The sequence below is a fragment of the Eleutherodactylus coqui genome, chromosome 3 (assembly GCF_035609145.1).
Source record: "Eleutherodactylus coqui strain aEleCoq1 chromosome 3, aEleCoq1.hap1, whole genome shotgun sequence".
In the NCBI taxonomy this organism is placed as follows: domain Eukaryota; kingdom Metazoa; phylum Chordata; class Amphibia; order Anura; family Eleutherodactylidae; genus Eleutherodactylus; species Eleutherodactylus coqui.
This window is the reverse complement of record NC_089839.1, coordinates 24,843,586-24,866,159: the sequence shown is the minus strand read 5'-3', so window position 1 is coordinate 24,866,159 and position 22,574 is coordinate 24,843,586. Positions and strand designations below refer to the sequence as shown.

Genomic DNA, 22,574 nt, shown 5'->3' with positions numbered 1-22,574 from the left:
CCCACAGACCCAGCAGACCTCCCTGCCCGGCTTACTCCTCATTATCAGCTCCTCACACTTCTCTACAAATCTCCATTATTTCTGGAAAATCCCAACATCTTACTTTCACTTTCTCCGCCGTCTAACCTCTCCGGCCTCACTCTGCCCGGCAACTGCTGACCAGCCGCAGATTTATTTTTCCATTAGAGGAGAGGTTTCCTTCCATCCAATCAGAGCTGAGCTCCGCCTCCAGTCTGCGGAGTCACTGACTGAAGGCTCCAGTTGTTTATAGGAGAAGTTCTTTATGTTCCCGTCACTCGGGGTCTCCAATGTATCAGGATGAGGAAGATGTTCCCCCTCATTGTGCTTCTCCTTCACTTATCTGCGGTGTATTCTGGTGAGTATGGAGGGGATCAGTTATTATATCACTTATCTGCGGTGTATTCTGGGTAGTATGGAGGGGATCAGTTATTATATCACTTATCTGCAGTGTATTCTGGTGAGTATGGAGGGGGATCAGTTATTAATAAGAATAATAATAATAATCTTTATTTGTATAGCGCCAACATATTCCACAGCGCTTATTATATCACTTATCTGCAGTGTATTCTGGGGAGTATAGAGGGGGATCAGTTATTATATCACTTATCTGCAGTGTATTCTGGGGAGTATTGGGGAGGATCAGTTATTATATCACTTATCTGCAGTGTATTCTGGGGAGTATGGAGGGGGATCAGTTATTATATCACTTATCTGCAGTGTATTCTGGGGAGTATGGAGGGAGATCAGTTATTATATCACTTATCTGCAGTGTATTCTGGGGAGTATGGAGAGGGATCAGTTATTATATGACTTATCTGCAGTGTATTCTGGGGAGTATTGGGGAGGATCAGTTATATCACTTATCTGCAGTGTATTCTGGGGAGTATGGAGGGGGATCAGTTATTATTAGAGATGAGCGAGCGTACTCGGATAAGCACTACTCGTCGAGTAATTGGCTTTATCCGAGTATCGCTGTGCTCGGGGCTAAAGATTCGGGTGCCGCTGCGGCTGACAGGTGAGTCGCAGGGGAGAGCGGGCGGGAGAGAAGGAGAGAAAGATCTTACCTCCGTTCCTCCCCGCTCTCCCCTGCAGCTCCCCGCTCCGTGCCGGCACCCGAATCTTTAGCCCCGAGCACAGCGATACTCGGATAAAGCCAATTACTCGGACGAGTAGTGCTTATCCGAGTACGCTCGCTCATCTCTAGTTATTATATCACTTATCTGCAGTGTATTCTGGGGAGTATTGGGGAGGATCAGTTATTATATCACTTATCTGCAGTGTATTCTGGTAAGTATGTAGGGGGATCCGTTATTATATCACTTATCTGCAGTGTATTCTGGGGAGTATGGAGGGGATCAGTTATTATATCACTTATCTGCAGTGTATTCTGGGGAGTATGGAGGGAGGTCAGTTATTATATCACTTATCTGCAGTGTATTCTGGGGAGTATTGGGGAGGATCAGTTATTATATCACTTATCTGCAGTGTATTCTGGGGAGTATGGAGGGAGGTCAGTAATTATATTACTTATCAGCAGTGTATTCTGGTAAGTATGTAGGGGGATCCGTTATTATATCACTTATCTGCAGTGTATTCTGGGTAGTATGGAGGGGATCAGTTGTTATATTACTTATCTGCAGTGTATTCTGGGGAGTATGGAGGGGATTAGTTATTATATCACTTATCTGCAGTGTATTCTGGGGAGTATGGAGGAGGATCAGTTATTATATTACTTATCTGCAGTGTATTCTGGGGAGTATGGAGGGGGGTCAATTATTATATCACTTATCTGAAGTGTATTCTGGTCAGTATGGAGGGGGTCAGTTATTATATCACTTATCTGCAGTGTATTCTGGGGAGTATGGAGGGGGATCAGTTATTATCACTTACCTGTGGTGTATTCTGATAAGCATGGAGGTGGGTCAATTATTATATTACATGCGCATATCCTCTGCCATATAACGTCATGTATCTTATAAGACTGATGATATCTCTCATCCGTACCCCACAAGTCCTACACGGCTGCGTCCTCCTCTCATCATCCTCACAGACTGTACATTATATAATGGCTGATTGATAGTTTGTTATATAAATGCCACAATTGGCGGTCCGTACCGCTCAGACCACGATTGTAATAATTACACATCAGCCACTGTGTGAGCGGGCACTGAGGTCCAGCTGCTGCAGAACATCTTAATGAAGCAGACAGAGGCTTCTTGTAAATCATTACGGTTTGATATAAAACTTTCAATAGAGGTTCTGCAGCAGGTGCAGTGTGTACTAGACAGTAAATAACACCAGCTGCCTCAGAACCTCTTTGAGGAGCTATAAGGTACTGTGGAGTGCACCATATATCACATACAGAGCCCCCTTTAGTTCTTCCCTGTGCGGCGCGGTGAGACGAGAATATGACATGTACAACACGGAGAAAATCGCATCATGTAACATCTGCTGCATCTCACATACATGACCGAGACCCTGTAACCTACACACTGTACATACATACATACATGACCGAGACCCTGTAACCTACACAATGTACATACATACATACATGACCGAGACCCTGTCACCTTCACGCTGTACATATATGAACGAGACCCTGTCACCTACACTCTGTACATACATGACCGAGACGCTGTAACCTACACGCTGTACATACATGACCCAGACCCTGTCCCCTACGCGCTATACATACATACATGACCGAGACCCTGTCACCTACATGTTGTACATACATACATGACCGAGACCCTGTAACCTACACGCTGTACATACATACATGACCGAGACCCTGTCACCTACACGCTGTGCATACATACATGACCGAGACCCTGTCACCTACACACTGTACATACATGACCGAGACCCTGTAACCTACACGCTGTACATACATGACCGAGACCCTGTCACTTTCCCGCTGTACATACATACATGACCGAGGCCCTGTAACCTACACGCTGTACATACATGACCGAGACCCTGTCCCCTACATGCTGTATATAAACACATGACCGTGACCATGTAACCTACACGCTGTACATATACGACCGAGTCCTTGTCCCCTACATGCTGTACATACATACACACATTACCGAGACACTGTCACCTACATGCTGTACATATATACATGACCGAGACCTGTCACCTACATGCTATACATACATACATGACCGAGGCACTGTCACCTACACGCTGCACATACATACATGACCAAGACCCTGTAACCTACACAGTGTACATACATACATGACCGAGAACATGTCCCCTATATGCTGTACATGCATACATGACCGAGACCCTGTAATCCATACACTGTACATACACACATGACCGAGACCATGATACATGTATGTAACCTACATGCTGTACATGCATACATAATCGAGACGCTGTCACCTACATGCTGTACATACATACATACATTACCGAGACACTGTCACCTACATGCTGTACATATATACATGACCGAGACCTGTCACCTACATGCTATACATACATACATGACCGAGACGCTGTCACCTACACGCTGTACATACATACATGACCAAGACCCTGTAACCTACACAGTGTACATACATACATGACCGAGAACATGTCCCCTATATGCTGTACATGCATACATGACCGAGACCCTGTAATCTACACGCTGTACATACACACATGACTGAGACCCTGTCATCTACACGCTGTACATACATACATGACCAAGACCCTGTCACCTACACGCTGTACATACATGACTGAGACCCTGTAACCTACACGCTGTATATACATACATGACCAAGACACTGTCACCTACATGCTATACATACATACATGACCGAGGCACTGTCACCTACACGCTGCACATACATACATGACCAAGACCCTGTAACCTACACAGTGTACATACATACATGACCGAGAACATGTCCCCTATATGCTGTACATGCATACATGACCGAGACCCTGTAATCCATACACTGTACATACACACATGACCGAGACCATGATACATGTATGTAACCTACATGCTGTACATGCATACATAATCGAGACGCTGTCACCTACATGCTGTACATACATACATACATTACCGAGACACTGTCACCTACATGCTGTACATATATACATGACCGAGACCTGTCACCTACATGCTATACATACATACATGACCGAGACGCTGTCACCTACACGCTGTACATACATACATGACCAAGACCCTGTAACCTACACAGTGTACATACATACATGACCGAGAACATGTCCCCTATATGCTGTACATGCATACATGACCGAGACCCTGTAATCTACACGCTGTACATACACACATGACTGAGACCCTGTCATCTACACGCTGTACATACATACATGACCAAGACCCTGTCACCTACACGCTGTACATACATGACTGAGACCCTGTAACCTACACGCTGTATATACATACATGACCAAGACACTGTCACCTACATACTATGCATACATACATAGATGACTGAGACCCTGTAACCTACACACTGTACATATATACATGACCTGTCACCTATACATATATACATGGTAACTCTTCTTGTGATTGTAGTATATGGCGGCTTCACATCAGTGTAAGCACGATGTATTTTCGCCGTAAAAGAAGCACTTTCACGTGTGTTTTTGCACATATTACTGTACGTTTTGCGCTCGCTGCGTGATTTTACATGTACGCTGGACACAGCTGCGCTCTGATGCAAATGACTGTTTAGCCTAATGAGCTCCAGATGTGTTCTTTCTCTCTCAAAAGTATGCAGCATATTGCGCAATCGCGTACTAAGTGTGAATTTGCGCACCTCTCAGACTTCCAAGGGGCCTTCGGTGCGCAAATGTGTATAAAAATACAGCATGGCGCTTTTTTTCGCATGTGCAAAAACAAATAATGAGAAATAACCTATTGAAATCAGTGGGTTCTACCGTGTTTCCCCAAAAATAAGCCCTACCCAAATAATAAGCCCTACCCATTTTTTCAGAAGAGTGGCGTGAAATATAAGCCCCCCCTGAAAATAAGCCCTAGCAAATTGAAAAAAAAAAGCACAAAAACTCCATACTCACCTAGTCGGCAGCATCTGAGTCTCTTGTGCTGGTCCCCGGCGCTGCAGCAGGCTGCTGTATCCTCAGCACTGACACAGAACTCTCCTTCTAGTGATGGGACTTTGAATACCCCGCCTCCAGCAAGGGTATACTGTGATTGGATTGAGCGCCAGGCAATCAGAGCCGACGCTCAATCATTCACAGCCATTCAGTGAATGATATCACTGAATAGCTGTGATTGGCTCATCGAGCGCCGACGCTGAGGCACGGCGCTCGTGAGCCAATCACAGCACTCACTTGCTGGAGGCAGGGTATTCAAATCCTCGTCACCAGAAGGAGAGTTCTGTGTGAACACGGAGGTCACGGCAGTGCCGCCGGAGACCAGCAGCGCGAGGCATCGGGACTCCGCGGACCAGGTGAGTATAACCCCCCCTGCCCTCAAAAATAAGACACAGTGCCTCTTTTGGGGCAAAAATTAATATAGGACAGTGTCTTATTTTCGAGGAAACCTGGTATTCTCTGCATATTGTGCACAAACACGTCCGTGTGAGTCAGCCCCATGTGTGATATGTAACACTCTGTATCTCTCTCAGACAGTCACTCTCTGCGCTATTATGTGACGGCGGTCTCAGCTCCGGGGTCCGGGATACCTGAGTTCTCTTATGTTGGATATGTGGATGATCAGGAGATTACGAATTATAACTCAGTCAGCCGGAGGTTGTTACCGCGAGCGGAGTGGATGAAGAAAGTGGAACCCGAATACTGGGAGAGAGAAACACAGAGAGCTAAAGGAAATGAGGCTGTATCCAGACATAATGTGAGGATACTGATGGAGCGCTTCAACCAGACCGGAGGTGAGAGACATATATACTGTATATACTATTATACACCTGACTGTATATACACACTATATACACATTCTTATACACACTAATATACAGATGGTATCCTCTATGCTCACTGGTCTATACAATACACACTACACTGTATACACACTAATGTATACGCATTATATACATGGTATACTCTCTGCTCACTGAAATATACACTTTATATTTACTACACTGTATACACACTAATATATACACATTATATACACGATATACTCTCTGCTCACTGATATACACAATACACATAAAAATCCAGAATTCCAGAAAAAAATCAATCACTCAAATACATTCACAGTAAATAATGAGTCCTCTCACTGTACGAGTTCCATCCATATCGCAGTCCAACAAACCCGCGTGATAACATCGCCCTGTGGGGTGCGACCTCCGAGCGCCTCTGTGACTCTGGTTTACAACAGTTTTCCCCGTTTCCTGCGTGTGAATGGCGGTGAGCCGCTGCCGCCTGGTATAGTCACATGACATTCCCAGCGGTAACCGTAACGCGGGGGTCCTAATGTGAGCCGAGGGAGGACAAACCTCTATGGAGCAGAAGGACATGTATTCCCCACCACTACAGAAGGATGGCGCTATGTGATGACGCTCCCCCTCCGTCAGGACCTCCTGGGGTTTGTGTTTGGGCAGGAATTCAGCTGTTTTGGAGTCGTAAACAAAAGCAATTCTCATCTGTCTATCCACTAACTAGAAGGTGGGAGGTCCGATGACATCACACGTGATGTCACCCTGCGATCTGATGACCTCACATGCTCACTGGTATAGTGGAGTGTGAAGACCCGGCCGTTGGGTGGCCGTACACACTGCGGATGGTCTATGGTATCTGCATGCAGGTCGGAGCACGGGGGAGGGGTGGGGGGGTACCCGGACGCGTTGTGGTGGTCTCACAGGGGCGTAATATTCACAGTGGAATTTTTTAAAATGTAAAAGTGTATTTGTGTCGGAAAATACCCCCCACACCGTTCTCTGCTTGTGTTGTGGATTTTGCGCTGTTTTTAGGCCCCGCCCACACTGGCGTTGTCAGCTACATTTCTTGTATGCGGAAAACACACAGAAAGTGTAAACAACGCATTTTGTAGGATACATTCGCATTATTACATCGTATGTGTGATATACGGTAGAATACGCTATAAATGAGCAGCGTCTGTATTTACTGCAATATTTATAAAATGTCAAGAAAGTTCCGGAACTCAATACAGAAAAACTGAAACCCCAGATAAACGCGCCGCGAGACGAGCGGAAACTAAACCCATTGGCTGCAACGTAAACAACCAATTGTATCAGTTATTATCTGCTGTATTTGCGGACGGAACGCGGCGCTTCAATCCCACAAACATAAGAAACGCACAGAAACGTTCGCACGGCTTCACTACATTTAACCCCTTATAGCCTGCGGGTCAGTGAAATGCTACGTAATCAGACACTTTTTGGACTAAACCGTGTGCATTTCCCGGATGCCCATATGGCGGTGAGGACGGGCGCTGACGCTACATGTGATCCACCATTATTGTATCAGTCGGTAGGTCCAGGCGCAGCGCAGATCCGTATGTGGTGACCGCAGATCGTCCGCAGCGAGTTCCGGGCCCTTATAGTTAGTGATCGCCTCCATGATTCTGCAGATTTCCTGCGTACGATGCGGAGTGATAGGTGTGAGGACACGGGCATGTAATAAGTCTCCTTACAGTATTACGCTCCTCCTGAGACTACAAGGAGCCGGTGAGGAAGTTATATAATAATGTACAGAGAAGTGCAAATATGGGGGGCATTAACCCCTTCCTCCCCCTGTTTCTCTATTACATCTATCAGTTATAGGGAACATGACGGTTACCTGCCCAGGTGCTGTATGTGGGCAGAGCCATCCACTATTACGCGGACTGTCGGTCACATGACTAGGGATGATGTAGCGGTACATACTGTGTTCAGCCCACTGAACTACAACCGGTGGCTGGCGGGCATGCTGGGAACTGTAGTTCACACACAAATGTGCGCCCCCGGCTGTTTATAAGCCGTGTTATAGACTGTGTATAGTACATGTGAAGGACACGTATAACATCACATGAGTGACCTGTGTATATAATATGTACAGTATGTGTCATACACCTGTATATTACATGTCACACACATACACTGCACACATGACCGATACATTACATACGTGTTCTGTATAACATGTTCTGTCTGCAGGTTTCCATACCTTCCAGGTGATGCGGGGCTGTGAGCTGGGAGATGACGGCAGCATCAGAGGATATGAGCAGCTCAGATATGATGGAGGAGAGTTCATAGCGCTGGACACACAGACCTGGACATACATGGCCACCATGAGCCAGGCGCTGATCTCCACACAGAGATGGAACAGTCCAGAAGTACAAGAGGGGGAGAGAAACAGGAATTATCTGGAGAATATCTGTATAGACTGGCTGAAGAAATATGTGGAAAACGGGAGAGAAGAGCTGGAGAGGAGAGGTGAGGCTCATCATCATGTGTCACTGATATGTGTGTGATATATGTGTGTGATGTATGATATATGTGTGTGATATATATGTGTGTGTGTGATGTATGTGTGTGTGATATATGTGTGTGATGTATGTGTGTGATATATGTGTGTGATATATATGTGTGTGTGATGTATGTGTGATGTATAGAGATGAGCGAACGTACTCGTCCGAGCTTGATACTCGTTCGAGTATTAGCGTGTTCGAGATGCTCGTTACTAGAGGCGAGCACCACGCGATGTTCGAGTTACTTTCACTTTCATCTCTGAGACGTTAGCGCGCTTTTCTGGCCAATAGAAAGACAGGGAAGGCATTACAACTTCCCCCTGCGACGTTCAAGCCCTATACCACACCCCTGCAGTGAGTGGCTGGCGAGATCAGGTGTCACCCGAGTATATAAATCGGCCCCTCCCGCGGCTCGCCACAGATGCATTCTGACATAGTTCAGGAAAGTGCTGTCTTGCTGGAGTTGCTATAGGGAGAGTGTTAGGAGTTATTTTAGGCTTCAAGAACCCCAACGGTCCTTCTTAGGGCCACATCTGACCGTGTGCAGTACTGTTGAGGCTGCTTTTAGCAGTGTTGCACATTTTGGTTTTTTTTGTATATCGGGCATGCAGAGCATTGCGTCCTCAGTCTGCAGTAATTTTACATAGTATAGGGCCAGTAGTGCTGAGGCAGGGACAGTGAAAAAGGTGAAAGACATATACTGTCTATATAGGCAGTGGGCTTTTCCAAACAAATTTGGGAAAAAACATTCTATTTGGGCTGCCTGTGACCGTCCTGAGTGTACTGCGTCTCTGCTGGGGGTAGTAGTCCTAATTAATATGCAGCCAGCTAAGTGTTACAGCAGGCTTGCGCAAAATTCTTTCCTGGCTCTGTGTTGCCCGTCACATCACCGCTGTCATCCTGTCCAGAGGGAAACAGTCTGCAGTAATTTTACATAGTATAGGGCCAGTAGTGCTGAGCTGAGGCAGGGACAGTGAAAAAGGTGAAAGACGTATACTGTCTATATAGGCAGTGGGCTTTTCCAAAAAAATTTGGGAAAAAACATTCTATTTGGGCTGCCTGTGACCGCCCTGAGTGTACTGCGTCTCTGCTGGGGGTAGTAGTCCTAATTAATACGCAGCCAGCTAAGTGTTACAGCAGGCTTGCGCAAAATTCTTTCTTGGCTCTGCATTGCCCGTCACATCACCGCTGTCATCCTGTCTAGAGGGAAACAGTCTGCAGTAATTTTACATAGTATAGGGCCAGTAGTGCTGAGCTGAGGCAGGGACAGTGAAAAAGGTGAAAGACGTATACTGTCTATATAGACAGTGGGCTTTTCCAAAAAAATTTGGGAAAAAACATTCTATTTGGGCTGCCTGTGACCACCCTGAGTGTACTGCGTCTGTGCTGGGGGTAGTAGTCCTAATTAATACGCAGCCAGCTAAGTGTTACAGCAGGCTTGCGCAAAATACTTTCCTGGCTCTGCGTTGCCCGTCACATCACCGCTGTCATCCTGTCCAGAGGGAAACAGTCTGCAGTAATTTTACATAGTATAGGGCCAGTAGTGCTGAGCTGAGGCAGGGACAGTGAAAAAGGTGAAAGACGTATACTGTCTATATAGGCAGTGGGCTTTTCCAAAAAAATTTGGGAAAAAACATTCTATTTGGGCTGCCTGTGACCGTCCTCAGTGTACTGCGTCTGTGCTGGGGGTAGTAGTCCTAATTAATACGCAGCCAGCTAAGTGTTACAGCAGGCTTGCGCAAAATTCTTTCCTGGCTCTGCGTTGCCCGTCACATCACCGCTGTCATCCTGTCCAGAGGGAAACAGTCTGCAGTAATTTTACATAGTATAGGGCCAGTAGTGCTGAGCTGAGGCAGGGACAGTGAAAAAGGTGAAAGACGTATACTGTCTATATAGGCAGTGGGCTTTTCCAAAAAAATTTGGGAAAAAACATTCTATTTGGGCTGCCTGTGACCGTCCTCAGTGTACTGCGTCTGTGCTGGGGGTAGTAGTCCTAATTAATACGCAGCCAGCTAAGTGTTACAGCAGGCTTGCGCAAAATTCTTTCCTGGCTCTGCTGTGCGTTCCGTAAGCGAAGTTAGCCTCCAACCACAGGCCAATAAGCGGCACATTTAATTACAGCATTCTGTTTCTGCACTACTGGTAATACACCATGCTGAGGGGTAGGGGTAGGCCTAGAGGACGTGGACGTGGACACGGGCGAGGACGCGGAGGCCCAAGTCAGGGTGTGGGCACAGGCCGAGCTCCTGATCCAGGTGTATCGCAGCCGACTGCTGCGGGATTAGGAGAGAGGCACGTTTCTGGCGTCCCCACATTCATCTCACAATTAATGGGTCCACGCGGTAGACCTTTATTAGAAAATAAGCAGTGTGAGCAGGTCCTGTCGTGGATGGCAGAAAGTGCATCCAGCAATCTATCGACCACCCAGAGTTCTGCGCCGTCCACTGCTGCAACTCTGAATCCTCTGGCTGCTGCTCCTCCTTCCTCCCAGCCTCCTCACTCCATTACAATGACACATTCTGAGGAGCAGGCAGACTCCCAGGAACTGTTCTCGGGCCCCTGCTCAGAATGGGCAGCAATGGTTCCGAATCCTCTCCCACTGGAGGAGTTTGTCGTGACCGATGCCCAACCTTTGGAAAGTTCCCGGGGTCCGGGGGATGAGGCTGGGGACTTCCGGCAACTGTCTCAAGAGCTTTCAGTGGGTGAGGAGGACGATGACGATGAGACACAGTTGTCTATCACTCATGTAGTAGTAATTGCAGTACGTCCGAGGGAGGAGCGCACAGAGGATTCGGAGGAAGAGCAGCAGGACGATGAGGTGACTGACCCCACCTGGTTTGCTACGCCTACTGAGGACAGGTCTTCAGAGGGGGAGGCAAGTGCAGCAGCAGGGCAGGTTGGAAGAGGCAGTGCGGTGGCCAGGGGTAGAGGCAGGGCCAGACAGAATAATCCACCAACTGTTTCCCAAAGCGCCCCCTCGCGCCATGCCACCCTGCAGAGGCCGAGGTGCTCAAAGGTGTGGCAGTTTTTCACTGAGAGTGCAGACGACCGACGAACAGTGGTGTGCAACCTTTGTCGCGCCAAGATCAGCCGGGGAGCCACCACCACCAGCCTCACCACCACCAGCATGCGCAGACATATGATGGCCAAGCACCCCACAAGGTGGGACGAAGGCCGTTCACCGCCTCCAGTTTGCACCGCTGCCTCTCCCCCTGTGCCCCAACCTGCCACTGAGATCCAACCCCCCTCTCAGGACACAGGCACTACCGTCTCCTGGCCTGCACCCACACCCTCACCTCCGCTGTCCTCGGCCCCATCCACCAATGTCTCTCAGCGTACCGTCCAGCCGTCGCTAGCGCAAGTTTTGGAGCGCAAGCGCAAGTACGCCGCCACGCACCCGCACGCTCAAGCGTTAAACGTGCACATAGCCAAATTGATAAGCATGGAGATGCTGCCATATAGGCTTGTGGAAACAGAGGCTTTCAAAGGTATGATGGCGGCGGCGGCCCCGCGCTACTCGGTTCCCAGTCGCCACTACTTTTCCCGATGTGCCGTCCCAGCCCTGCACGACCACGTCTCCCGCAACATTGTACGCGCCCTCACCAACGCGGTTACTGCCAAGGTCCACTTAACAACGGACACGTGGACAAGCACAGGCGAGCAGGGCCACTATATCTCCCTGACGGCACATTGGGTGAATTTAGTGGAGGCTGGGACAGAGTCAGAGCCTGGGACCGCTCACGTCCTACCCACCCCCAGAATTGCGGGCCCCAGCTCGGTGCTGGTATCTGCGGCGGTGTATCCTTCCTCCACTAAACCACCCTCCTCCTCCTCCTACGCAACCTCTGTCTCGCAATCAAGATGTGTCAGCAGCAGCACGTCGCCAGCAGTCGGTGTCGCGCGGCGTGGCAGCACAGTGGTGGGCAAGCGTCAGCAGGCCGTGCTGAAACTACTCAGCTTAGGAGATAAGAGGCACACGGCCCACGAACTGCTGCAGGGTCTGACAGAGCAGACCGACCGCTGGCTTGCGCCGCTGAGCCTCCAACCGGGCATGGTCGTGTGTGACAACGGCCGTAACCTGGTGGCGGCTCGGCAGCCTCACGCACGTGCCATGCCTGGCCCATGTCTTTCATTTGGTGGTTCAGCGCTTTCTGAAAAGCTACCCACGCTTGTCAGACCTGCTCGGAAAGGTGCGCCAGCTCTGCTCACATTTCCGCAAGTCCCACACGGACGCTGCCACCCTGCGCACCCTGCAACATCGGTTTAATCTGCCAGTGCACCGACTGCTGTGTGACGTGCCCACATGGTGGAACTCTACGCTCCACATGTTGGCCAGACTCTATGAGCAGCGTAGAGCTATAGTGGAATACCAACTCCAACATGGGCGGCGCAGTGGGAGTCAGCCTCCTCAATTCTTTACAGAAGAGTAAGCCTGGTTGGCAGACATCTGCCAGGTCCTTGGAAACTTTGAGGAGTCTACCCAGATGGTGAGCGGGGATGCTGCAATCATTAGCGTCACCATTCCTCTGCTATGCCTCTTGAGAAGTTCCCTGCAAAGCATAAAGGCAGACGCTTTGCGCTCGGAAACGGAGGCGGGGGAAGACAGTATGTTGCTTGATAGTCAGAGCACCCTCATGTCTATATCTCAGCGCGTTGAGGAGGAGGAGGTGGAGGAGCATGAGGAGGAAGGGGAAGAGACAGCTTGGCCCACTGCTGAGGGTACCCATGCTGCTTGCCTGTCATCCTTTCAGCGTGTATGGCCTGAGGAGGAGGAGGATCCTGAAAGTGATCTTCCTAGCAGTGGGCCAAGAGACAGCTTGGCCCACTGCTGAGGGTACCCATGCTGCTTGCCTGTCATCCTTTCAGCGTGTATGGCCTGAGGAGGAGGAGGATCCTGAAAGTGATCTTCCTAGTGAGGACAGCCATGTGTTGCGTACAGGTACCCTGGCACACATGGCTGACTTCATGTTAGGATGCCTTTCTCGTGACCCTCGCGTTACACGCATTCTGGCCACTACGGATTACTGGGTGTACACACTGCTCGACCCACGGTATAAAGAGAACCTTTGCACTCTCATACCCGAAGAGGAAAGGGTTTCGAGAGTGATGCTATACCACAGGACCCTGGCGGACAAGCTGATGGTAAAATTCCCATCCGACAGCGCTAGTGGCAGAAGGCGCAGTTCCGAGGGCCAGGTAGCAGGGGAGGCGCGGAGATCAGGCAGCATGTACAGCACAGGCAGGGGAACACTCTCTAAGGCCTTTGACAGCTTTCTGGCTCCCCAGCAAGACTGTGTCACCGCTCCCCAGTCAAGGCTGAGTCGGTTGGAGCACTGTAAAAGGATGGTGAGGGAGTACGTAGCCGATCGCACGACCGTCCTCGGTGACGCCTCTGCCCCCTACAACTACAGGGTGTCGAAGCTGGACACGTGGCCTGAACTTGCGCTGTATGCCCTGGAGGTGCTTGCTTGTCCTGCGGCTAGCGTCTTGTCAGAGAGGGTGTTTAGTGCGGCTGGGGGAATCATCACGGATAAGCGTACCCGCCTGTCAACCGACAGTGCCAACAGGCTTACACTCATCAAGATGAACAAAGCCTGGATTTCCCCAGACTTCTCTTCTCCACCAGCGGACAGCGGCGATACCTAAGCAATACGTAAGCTGCACCCGTGGATGGAAGCATCGTTCTCTATCACCATCAAAAACGGGGACCTTTTAGCTTCATCAATCTGTGTATTCTATTCATCCTCCTCCTCCTGCTCCTCCTCCTGAAACCTGACGTAATCACGCCGAACGGGCAATTTTTCTTAGGCCCACAAGGCTCAGTCATATAATTTTTGTAAACAATTTTTATACGTTTCAATGCTCATTAAAGCATTGAAACTTGCACCTGAACCAATTTTTATTTTAACTGGGCTGCCTCCAGGCCTAGTTACAAATTAAGCCACATTAACCAAAGCGATTAATGGGTTTCACCTGCCCTCTTGGTTGGGCATGGGCAATTTTTCTGAGGTACATTAGTACTGTTGGTACACTAATTTTTTGGGGCCCTCGCCTACAGTGTAATCCAATAAATTTTTTGCCCACCTGCATTAAAGGGGTTGTCCCGCGCCGAAACGGGTTTTTTTTTTTTTCAACCCCCTCCCCCCCCCCCGTTCGGCGCGAGACAACCCCGATGCAGGGACCTAAAGAAAAAACCGGACAGCGCTTACCTGAATCCCCGCGCTCCGGTGACTTCGTACATACCGGCTGAAGATGGCCGCCGGCATCTTCTCCCCTCGGTGGACTGCAGGGCTTCTGTGCGGTCCATTGCCGATTCCAGCCTCCTGATTGGCTGGAATCGGCACGTGACGGGGCGGAGCTACACGGAGCTACACGGAGCCCCATTGAAGAAAGCAGAAGACCCGGACTGCGCAAGCGCGGCTAATTTGGCCATCAGACGGCGAAAATTAGTCGGCTCCATGGGAACGAGGACGCTAGCAACGGAGCAGGTAAGTGAAAAACTTTTTATAACTTCTGTATGGCTCATAATTAATGCACAATGTACATTACAAAGTGCATTAATATGGCCATACAGAAGTGTATAGACCCACTTGTGCCTCGGGACAACCCCTTTAAAGCTGACGTTACATCAGCTGTGCTGGGCACTGCAATGGGATATATTTATGTACCGCCGTTGGGTTCCAGGGAGCCACCCATGCTGTCGGTCCACACGGAGTTGTAACTGCATGTGTCCACTTCTAAAGAACCCCAGTCTGACTGGGGCATGCAGTGTGGGCCGAAGCCCACCTGCATTAAACATGACATTACCTCAGCTGTGCTGGGCACTGCAATGGGATATATTTATGTACCGCCGATGCCTTCCTGGCACCCACCCATGCTGTCGGTCCACACGGAGTTGTAACTGCATGTGTCCACTTCTAAAGAACCCCAGTCTGACTGGGGCATGCAGTGTGGGCCGAAGCCCACCTGCATTAAACATGACATTACCTCAGCTGTGCTGGGCACTGCAATGGGATATATTTATGTACCGCCGGTGGCTTCCTGGCACCCACCCATGCTGTCGGTCCACACGGAGTTGTAATTGCATGTGTCCACTTCTAAAGAACCCCAGTCTGACTGGGGTATGCAGTGTGTCCCGAAGCCCACCTGCATTAAACATGACATTACATCAGCTGTGCTGGGCACTGCAATGGGATATATTTATGTACCGCCGGTGGCTTCCTGGCACCCACCCATGCTGTCGGTCCACACGGAGTTGTAACTGCATGTGTCCACTTCTAAAGAACCCCAGTCTGACTGGGGCATGCAGTGTGGGCCGAAGCCCACCTGCATTAAACATGACATTACCTCAGCTGTGATGGGCAATGCAATGGGATATATTTATGTACCGCCGGTGGGTTCCAGGGAGCCACCCATGCTGTGGGTGCACACAGAATTCCCATTGCGGAGTTGTACCTGCCTGTGACTATTTATAAACAACCGCGGTCTGACTGGGGCATGCAGACACCTTGACAGAATGAATACTGTGTGGCACATAGGTTCCCCATTGCTATGCCCACGTGTGCAGCTCCTGATGGAGGTGGCACAGTATTGGATTTCTCATTGCTTCTGTACAGCATTGTGGGCTATCGCCCCGCCCCTTTTAAAGAGGGTCGCTGCCTAGCCGTGCCAACCCTCTGCAGTGTGTGCCTGCTGTTCCTCCTCATGGCAGACGCACTTATAAATAGACATGAGTGTGGTGTGGCATGAGGGCAGCTGAAGGCTGCGCAGGGACACTTTGGTGTGTGCTGTGGACACTGGGTCATGCGGGGGGGGGGGGGGGGGTTGGGCAGCATGTAACCCAGGAGAAGTGGCAGCGGAGTGTCATGCAGGCAGTGATTGTGCTTTGTTGGAGGTAGTGTAGTGCTTAGCTAAGGTATGCCTTGCTAATGAGGGCTTTTCAGAAGTAAAAATTGTTGGGAGGGGGGGGGGGGCCACTCTTGCCGCTATTGTGGCTTAATAGTGCGACCTGGGAACTTGAGATGCAGCCCAACATGTAGCCCCTCGCCTGCCCTATCCGTTGCTGTGTCGTTCCCATCACTTTCTTGAATTGCCCAGATTTTCACAAATGGAAACCTTAGCGAGCATCGGCGAAATACAAGAATGCTCGAGTCGTCCATTGACTTCAATGGGGTTCGTTATTCGAAACGAACCCTCGAGCATCGCGAAACTTTCGTCCTGAGTAACGAGCACCCGAGCATTTTGGTGCTCGCTCATCTCTAGTGATGTATGATATATCTGTGTGATATATGTGTGATGTATGTACATGGTGGGTTTCCAGCTTCAGTACAGTCAGAGATCTTTTCCTTCCCACCTTCCAAGACCCATAACCTGTATTCCCCGGCAGACGCCGCCGTACGAGGACTTTGTTTTAGCGAGATGATTTTTATTTTTTCGGTAACCGCGCCATTTTAATTATATATAAAACGTATTGTATAACTTATTAAAGGGGTTTTCCATGAAAATACTATTGCTGCGCTCTCCTAGGATAGGCCATCAATAGTTGATCGTCCGAGGCCCTGCGCTCCGGCACCCGCTGACAGCGCTGGTATACACTGGGGTCGGAGCGGAAGCCACTGATCTGACCCCTATGTAGTGGCCGGCACTTGTAACTGCAGGCTGGGCGCTACATCTGCAATTACAAGCCCCGGCCAATGCACAGGGGTTGGAGCAGTGGCTTCCGGACGCACACCTCTTCATGTATTAGGGGCTTCCCAGCACCTCCAGGCACCTTCTCAGAAATGTATGCCAGGTCCGACCCACTGTATATTTCTGCCATCATTTTCTCCAGTTTCTAACTAACACCTAAATCTGTCGGGCCAGGGCATCCCCCCCCCCCCCCTTCTTCCTCACCAGCACCACCCACTCTTTTTTTCCAGAAGTGGCTAGGACCGCACGGATGCTAAAAAGTTGCATATTTTTGCACACATTTTCTACTTGCGCAAATATTTGCTGTTTTTTTATGTCAGAAATTGTCATTATAAATGTCTCCCAATATACCTTCCTGTGCTGAGATCGTCCTGTTCCTGCACCGCTGATCTCCGGATAAGCCGCCCGTCCTCTCTGTGTGATAATGTGGATTATGATATGAGGCTCTTTTCTGCCTCTTGTGGCTTAGATACGGAGCTGCAGCATGATTTATATATTAGTTTAGTAGTGTATTTATTATATAGCGATATTACAGTCCGGACCCCCCTCTCCCCACAATCAGTACAGAATACAGCCGGACTCTATTATAGCGCCATCTGGTGGTGCAGTATAATATATTCTGCTATTCTACTTTTATGGTAATAACAGAACCGCCTCCATGCTCTCTTTTCTGTGACTGATGTAGGCGTAAGACCGGGACACATTCTGACTTTTTTTCTGTCCTAGGCAAAAAGGTGACATGACGCCCCACTAAGGCTGCCATCTTTTTCACCAAAATGTCTGTCACTATTCTTATATTCCAGCGCTGTACTCTAAGGTCCCTTGTATTGAGGTGCCAGCTGCCAAGGCCTCCTGTATTGTGTCACCAGTTCACCTTGTAGTGAGTCGCGAGCAATAGACGCCCCTCATATTGGGGCTCTAGCTGCTGACCCCTTCATAATAATGTACAGGTAGTCCAGGGGCCCCTCATGGCCTACTATAGGCAGGGGTATTACAGAACTCATAGGGCCCCATTACAGAACGGTACTGGTGTATCTTGACGTCACCAGAAGCTAAGGGCTGACCTGGCGTTTTTGCAGTTAATGCCCCGTCAAGCCTCTACATTCCGATTGGCTGTGTGTGGTGTGCTACATGGTGGCGTTAAAATCCAAGACAAGCCGCTGCGACCCCCGATTCCCGACAGTGAGGACCACAGACCGCAGGGGGGAGCATCAGGAAGCGTGGCCGCCACCCCTAATAGCCGACAGCGGGGGCCACAGACCGAAGGGGGGAGCATCAGGAAGTGTGGCCGCCGACTCCAGTTGCCGAAAGCGGGGAGCGCACACACCGCAAGGGGGAGCGTACCTGGTAGCACCTTAGAGTGACAGCACCCTGGCCCCGCCGGCGCAGCCAGGGTTTGGAGGCTGCTGTGCTGCTGGAGCTCCGGACTCCACTGGTGTCACCTGGCCTCGCAGGTCCGCTGTCACACTACTTTCCTGTCGGCCTTCCATGTCTGCTAGAGGCTAGCCCCGCTCTCACATTACCCGGGGAAGGGGGGGTTGACTACTTCACAGCTGTCCGCGCACAGCCCAGAGTACAGTCTCCAGCCCCCACTTCCTCCGCAGGCAGCCTACCCTCTGCGCACCCGTCTGCCTCCGTGCAGCCCCGGCAGATCACTGCAGATGGGCTCTTCACGCAGCCAGTATCTCTGCGTCTGCCCTCTGAGTCGCCATGACTGGCCGACGGTCAGTCTCCTGCTTGCTCCCTTGGGCTTTACTGCTGTATCTTGGCAGCCAGTCCTAAGCTAGGGGCGTGACAGGAGCGTTCACTCCTGGTGACAGCTGTCACACCCCTAGCTTCTGGTGGTGTCAAGATACACCAGTACCATAGAGAACTCCAAATTATTACCAAACAAAACTTTATATATTATTCTAGGAAGCAAGTTGTAGAACCCAGCAGACATAGCAGCTCAGCTCTAGTAGACCCATTCAGATCCCAGCTCAACACAGTGATAGTGATTACAGTGCGGTTACCTCCAGTGGTTATAGGGGACGTCTGGTTTAGATTTTCTTTCCTATATATGAGCTCAGATCGCCATGAAGATTTTTCTGTAGACTGTTCCTGTTCTGTCGCTTTTCCCTCCTCTCAGTATCCATCATAGTAATAGTGCCCCCTCTGTGGCCTCATTTAGTAATTGTCCCACCCCAAACCTCTGGTTAGACATTACCATTCTTACAAGCAACTTCTTTCTCACTCACGCTGTCATTAGTACCGTACGCAGTGCGATCTATGTAGAGGATAACCTGACTCTTCCCCCATGTTTTAGTTCAGGAGACGGGGGAGGGGAGGACGTTATTCTTTTTTATAGAGCGCCTCGTGTCCAGTACTACTGACAGTGTAGGAGAAGAAGCTGCTTGTAATAGCCTTGACTGGACAGTCAGGAGTCGGTCTTGGCAGTTCGGTGGTAGGGTGACGCCATTCAGCCCCGTGCCCCACCTCGGCATAATTGTTTTCGGTAAAAGATAATTAGGGCCACTGGAGGTTTATGTCCGGCACCCCTGACACTTCCAAGCTGGATCCGGTCCTTGTTGCAGGGTCTCCAAGCTGTTACTCATCCAGATAGTCCCTATTGTCTGGCTGCTGACGCTGCACTGGGCCGAGTCGCAGTACCCAACAGTCTGAACAGGAGTCTTGCAGTAATACAGGCTACAATCAGGGCCGGCAGCACAAGTGTATTAACAAGGTCCGGGCTGAACATCAGGGCCGGCAGCACAAGTGTATTAACGAGGTCCAGGCTACAATCAGGGCCGGCAGCACAAGTGTATTAACGAGGTCCAGGCTGAACATCCGGGCCGGCAGCACAAGTGTATTAACGAGGTCCAGGCTGAACATCAGGGACGGCAGCACAAGTGTATTAACGTGGTCCAGGCTACAATCAGAACTGGCAGCACAACTGTATTAACGAGGTCCAGGCTGAACATCCGGGCCGGCAGCACAAGTGTATTAACAAGGTCCAGGCTGAACATCCGGGCCGGCAGCACAAGTCTATTAACGAGGTCCAGGCTGAACATCCGGGCCGGCAGCACAAGTCTATTAACGAGGTCCAGGCTGAACATCCGGGCCGGCAGCACAAGTGTATTAACAAGGTCCAGGCTGAACATCAGGGCCGGCAGCACAAGTGTATTAACGAGGTCCAGGCTGAACATCAGGGACGGCAGCACAAGTGTATTAACGAGGTCCAGGCTGAACATCAGGGCCGGCAGCACAAGTGTATTAACGAGGTCCAGGCTGAACATCAGGGCCGGCAGCACAAGTGTATTAACGAGGTCCAGGCTGAACATCAGGGCCGGCAGCACAAGTGTATTAACAAGGTCCAGGCTGAACATCAGGGCCGGCAGCACAAGTGTATTAACGAGGTCCAGGCCGAACATCAGGGCCGGGAGCACAAGTGTATTAATGAGGTCCAGGCTGAACATCAGGGCCGGCAGCAAGCAGTAATAATGTCCAGAGTCAGAATGGTCAGAGTCAGGCAAGGATCCGCACCAGGATATACACAAATGGGGGCTTTACCAGAAGGGGCAGTAAGAGGGCAACTGATTAGGCATTCTCCATAAGGGGGAGGATGTGTAATATAACAGGATATGGCTGGTGATTGGTGGGGGATAGGATTCAAGGGCGCACATTAGCCCTTTAACAAAAGGGGAGGGAGGATGTGGCAGCCCTATGGGCAGAGGACTGGGAGTCAGGGGTGCAGCGTGGAGCATGCAAGAGGTGGCTGACTGCAAACCTATGAATAGATGAGCAGCAACGGCCCACCATGACAGTTTATTACCGGCCAGGTGACAAGCCTACCTGCCATCGTGAACTACCTATAAGGTCTAAATCTGCGTAGCCCAACACTACTTTTCCCTTCATCGCGCTGCAATGCAGGAAACAAATAGTGGCATGTCTTATCTTTGGATGTGCCTTCGCGTCGCCCATTGAAAACAATGAGGCTGGCAGCTTCACACTACGAACTAGGTGCATGCAGTGCTATGCGAGGTTTTTTTTTAAAGGAGAAGAATGCAGGACCGAGAGCCACAGGGTGTGGAGCTTAAGCAAGCCTTGCTCAAGCCGGGAGTAGTCGGCTCTTTGGTTTAAGATGAGTTGAGTAGAATGAAGAGGTCAAGCACTGGAGGGCAGAGCGGAGAGAGTCTTTTTCACCTGCGGCTGGAGAAAGCACAGACAGGGCAGACCCCATGAAACTAGGAGAAAAGCGGCCGTGATCAAATGTGCCTGAGGTAGCGGAGTGAACTTGTGCCTCAGGTTAGCAGCAGTAAAGGAAGGACTGTTAGTTCAAGCTATATCTGAGAGGCTTGCCACATATTTAGGCCGCAACAGGGGCTGGACCTTTGGTTGATGTGGAAAGGGGGCGAAACTTCCCATGATATGTGAGTTTGGTCTTTAAACAAGACTTGGCTTATCACAGCGCCCACTTACAACCACGTGAAGATCACGGCACTTGCTGGCTTCTAGTCAGTCTTCTCGTGCCATAAGACGACGGTCCGGTACTTCACCACTTCTACCAGCTTCAGTAGCCTTCATCAGAGTGATGGTAGCTCCACGGGGTACAGCAGGATTCACATTCTGTTTACACCTCTCCTCACCAGCAATCATCATTTCAATGATCCCTGGCCTAAACCAGGTAATCTCTGCCCTAACGGGCATGCTTCTTATTTGAGAGGAGCAACATGGAGCTGGACCATCAAATGAGCCCAGGACCTGATGGGTAGGTGTCCCTGTATACCATAATTACCCTGGACTACCACACATAGACTTTACCCTCACTACTACTAGTAGGAATAATAGTGTCACAGCCAGTATATGCCTACCAGCAATGCACTGTTATGGCAAGCATCAAGCAGCCACATTACTGCCTTCCATAGGAGAAGTAACTGAATTACAGCGAGACTCCAGATCCTCCATGACTATACAATTATACTTCAGGGGACAAGCAGTTAACAGCTGGTCATGACAATCATCCTCGGTCTCATTACCCTCTTTTATAGGAGGAGTATTCAGCATGATTGGTCAATGATGACCGCCATCATTCATCACATTTCCCCCAACCATAGGAGGAGTAATAGTAAGCTGTGTGACTATTTCAGTATCAATCATAACAAGCATCCTCTATCTCATTACCCTATACTAACCATCCACTATCTCATTACCCCATACTATGGGAGGACTGCGGGTCTGGATTTTGCATGATTCAATGATGACTACTGTCATTCTCCACTTGACTCCCTTCCATAGGAGGAGTAATAGTAAGATGTCTGACTCTCCATTTCTGTATCACACAGGTTCAGTCAATAGTGACAACCATTCTCATTACCCTCTTTTACAGGAGGAGTAATAGTAGGACTGCGGGTCTCCGTGTTCTGCATGATTACTGGATGAGGTC

The 22,574-nt window shown here is 49.8% G+C and overlaps 1 protein-coding gene across 3 annotated transcripts in view; it reads left to right on the top strand.

The window, feature by feature from the left end:
• The first annotated feature begins 240 nt into the window (after window positions 1–240).
• LOC136620527 (class I histocompatibility antigen, F10 alpha chain-like) overlaps window positions 241–22,574 on the top strand; it is a 50,445-nt gene continuing 28,111 nt past the window's right edge. For all 3 annotated transcript variants that reach the window (XM_066595373.1, XM_066595372.1, XM_066595371.1), the window contains exons 1-3: window positions 241–376; window positions 5,661–5,921; window positions 8,151–8,429. In XM_066595373.1, coding sequence (XP_066451470.1) covers window positions 319–376; window positions 5,661–5,921; window positions 8,151–8,429 — 598 coding nt within the window. In that variant the 5' untranslated portion in view covers window positions 241–318. The remainder of the gene's footprint in view (window positions 377–5,660; window positions 5,922–8,150; window positions 8,430–22,574) is intronic.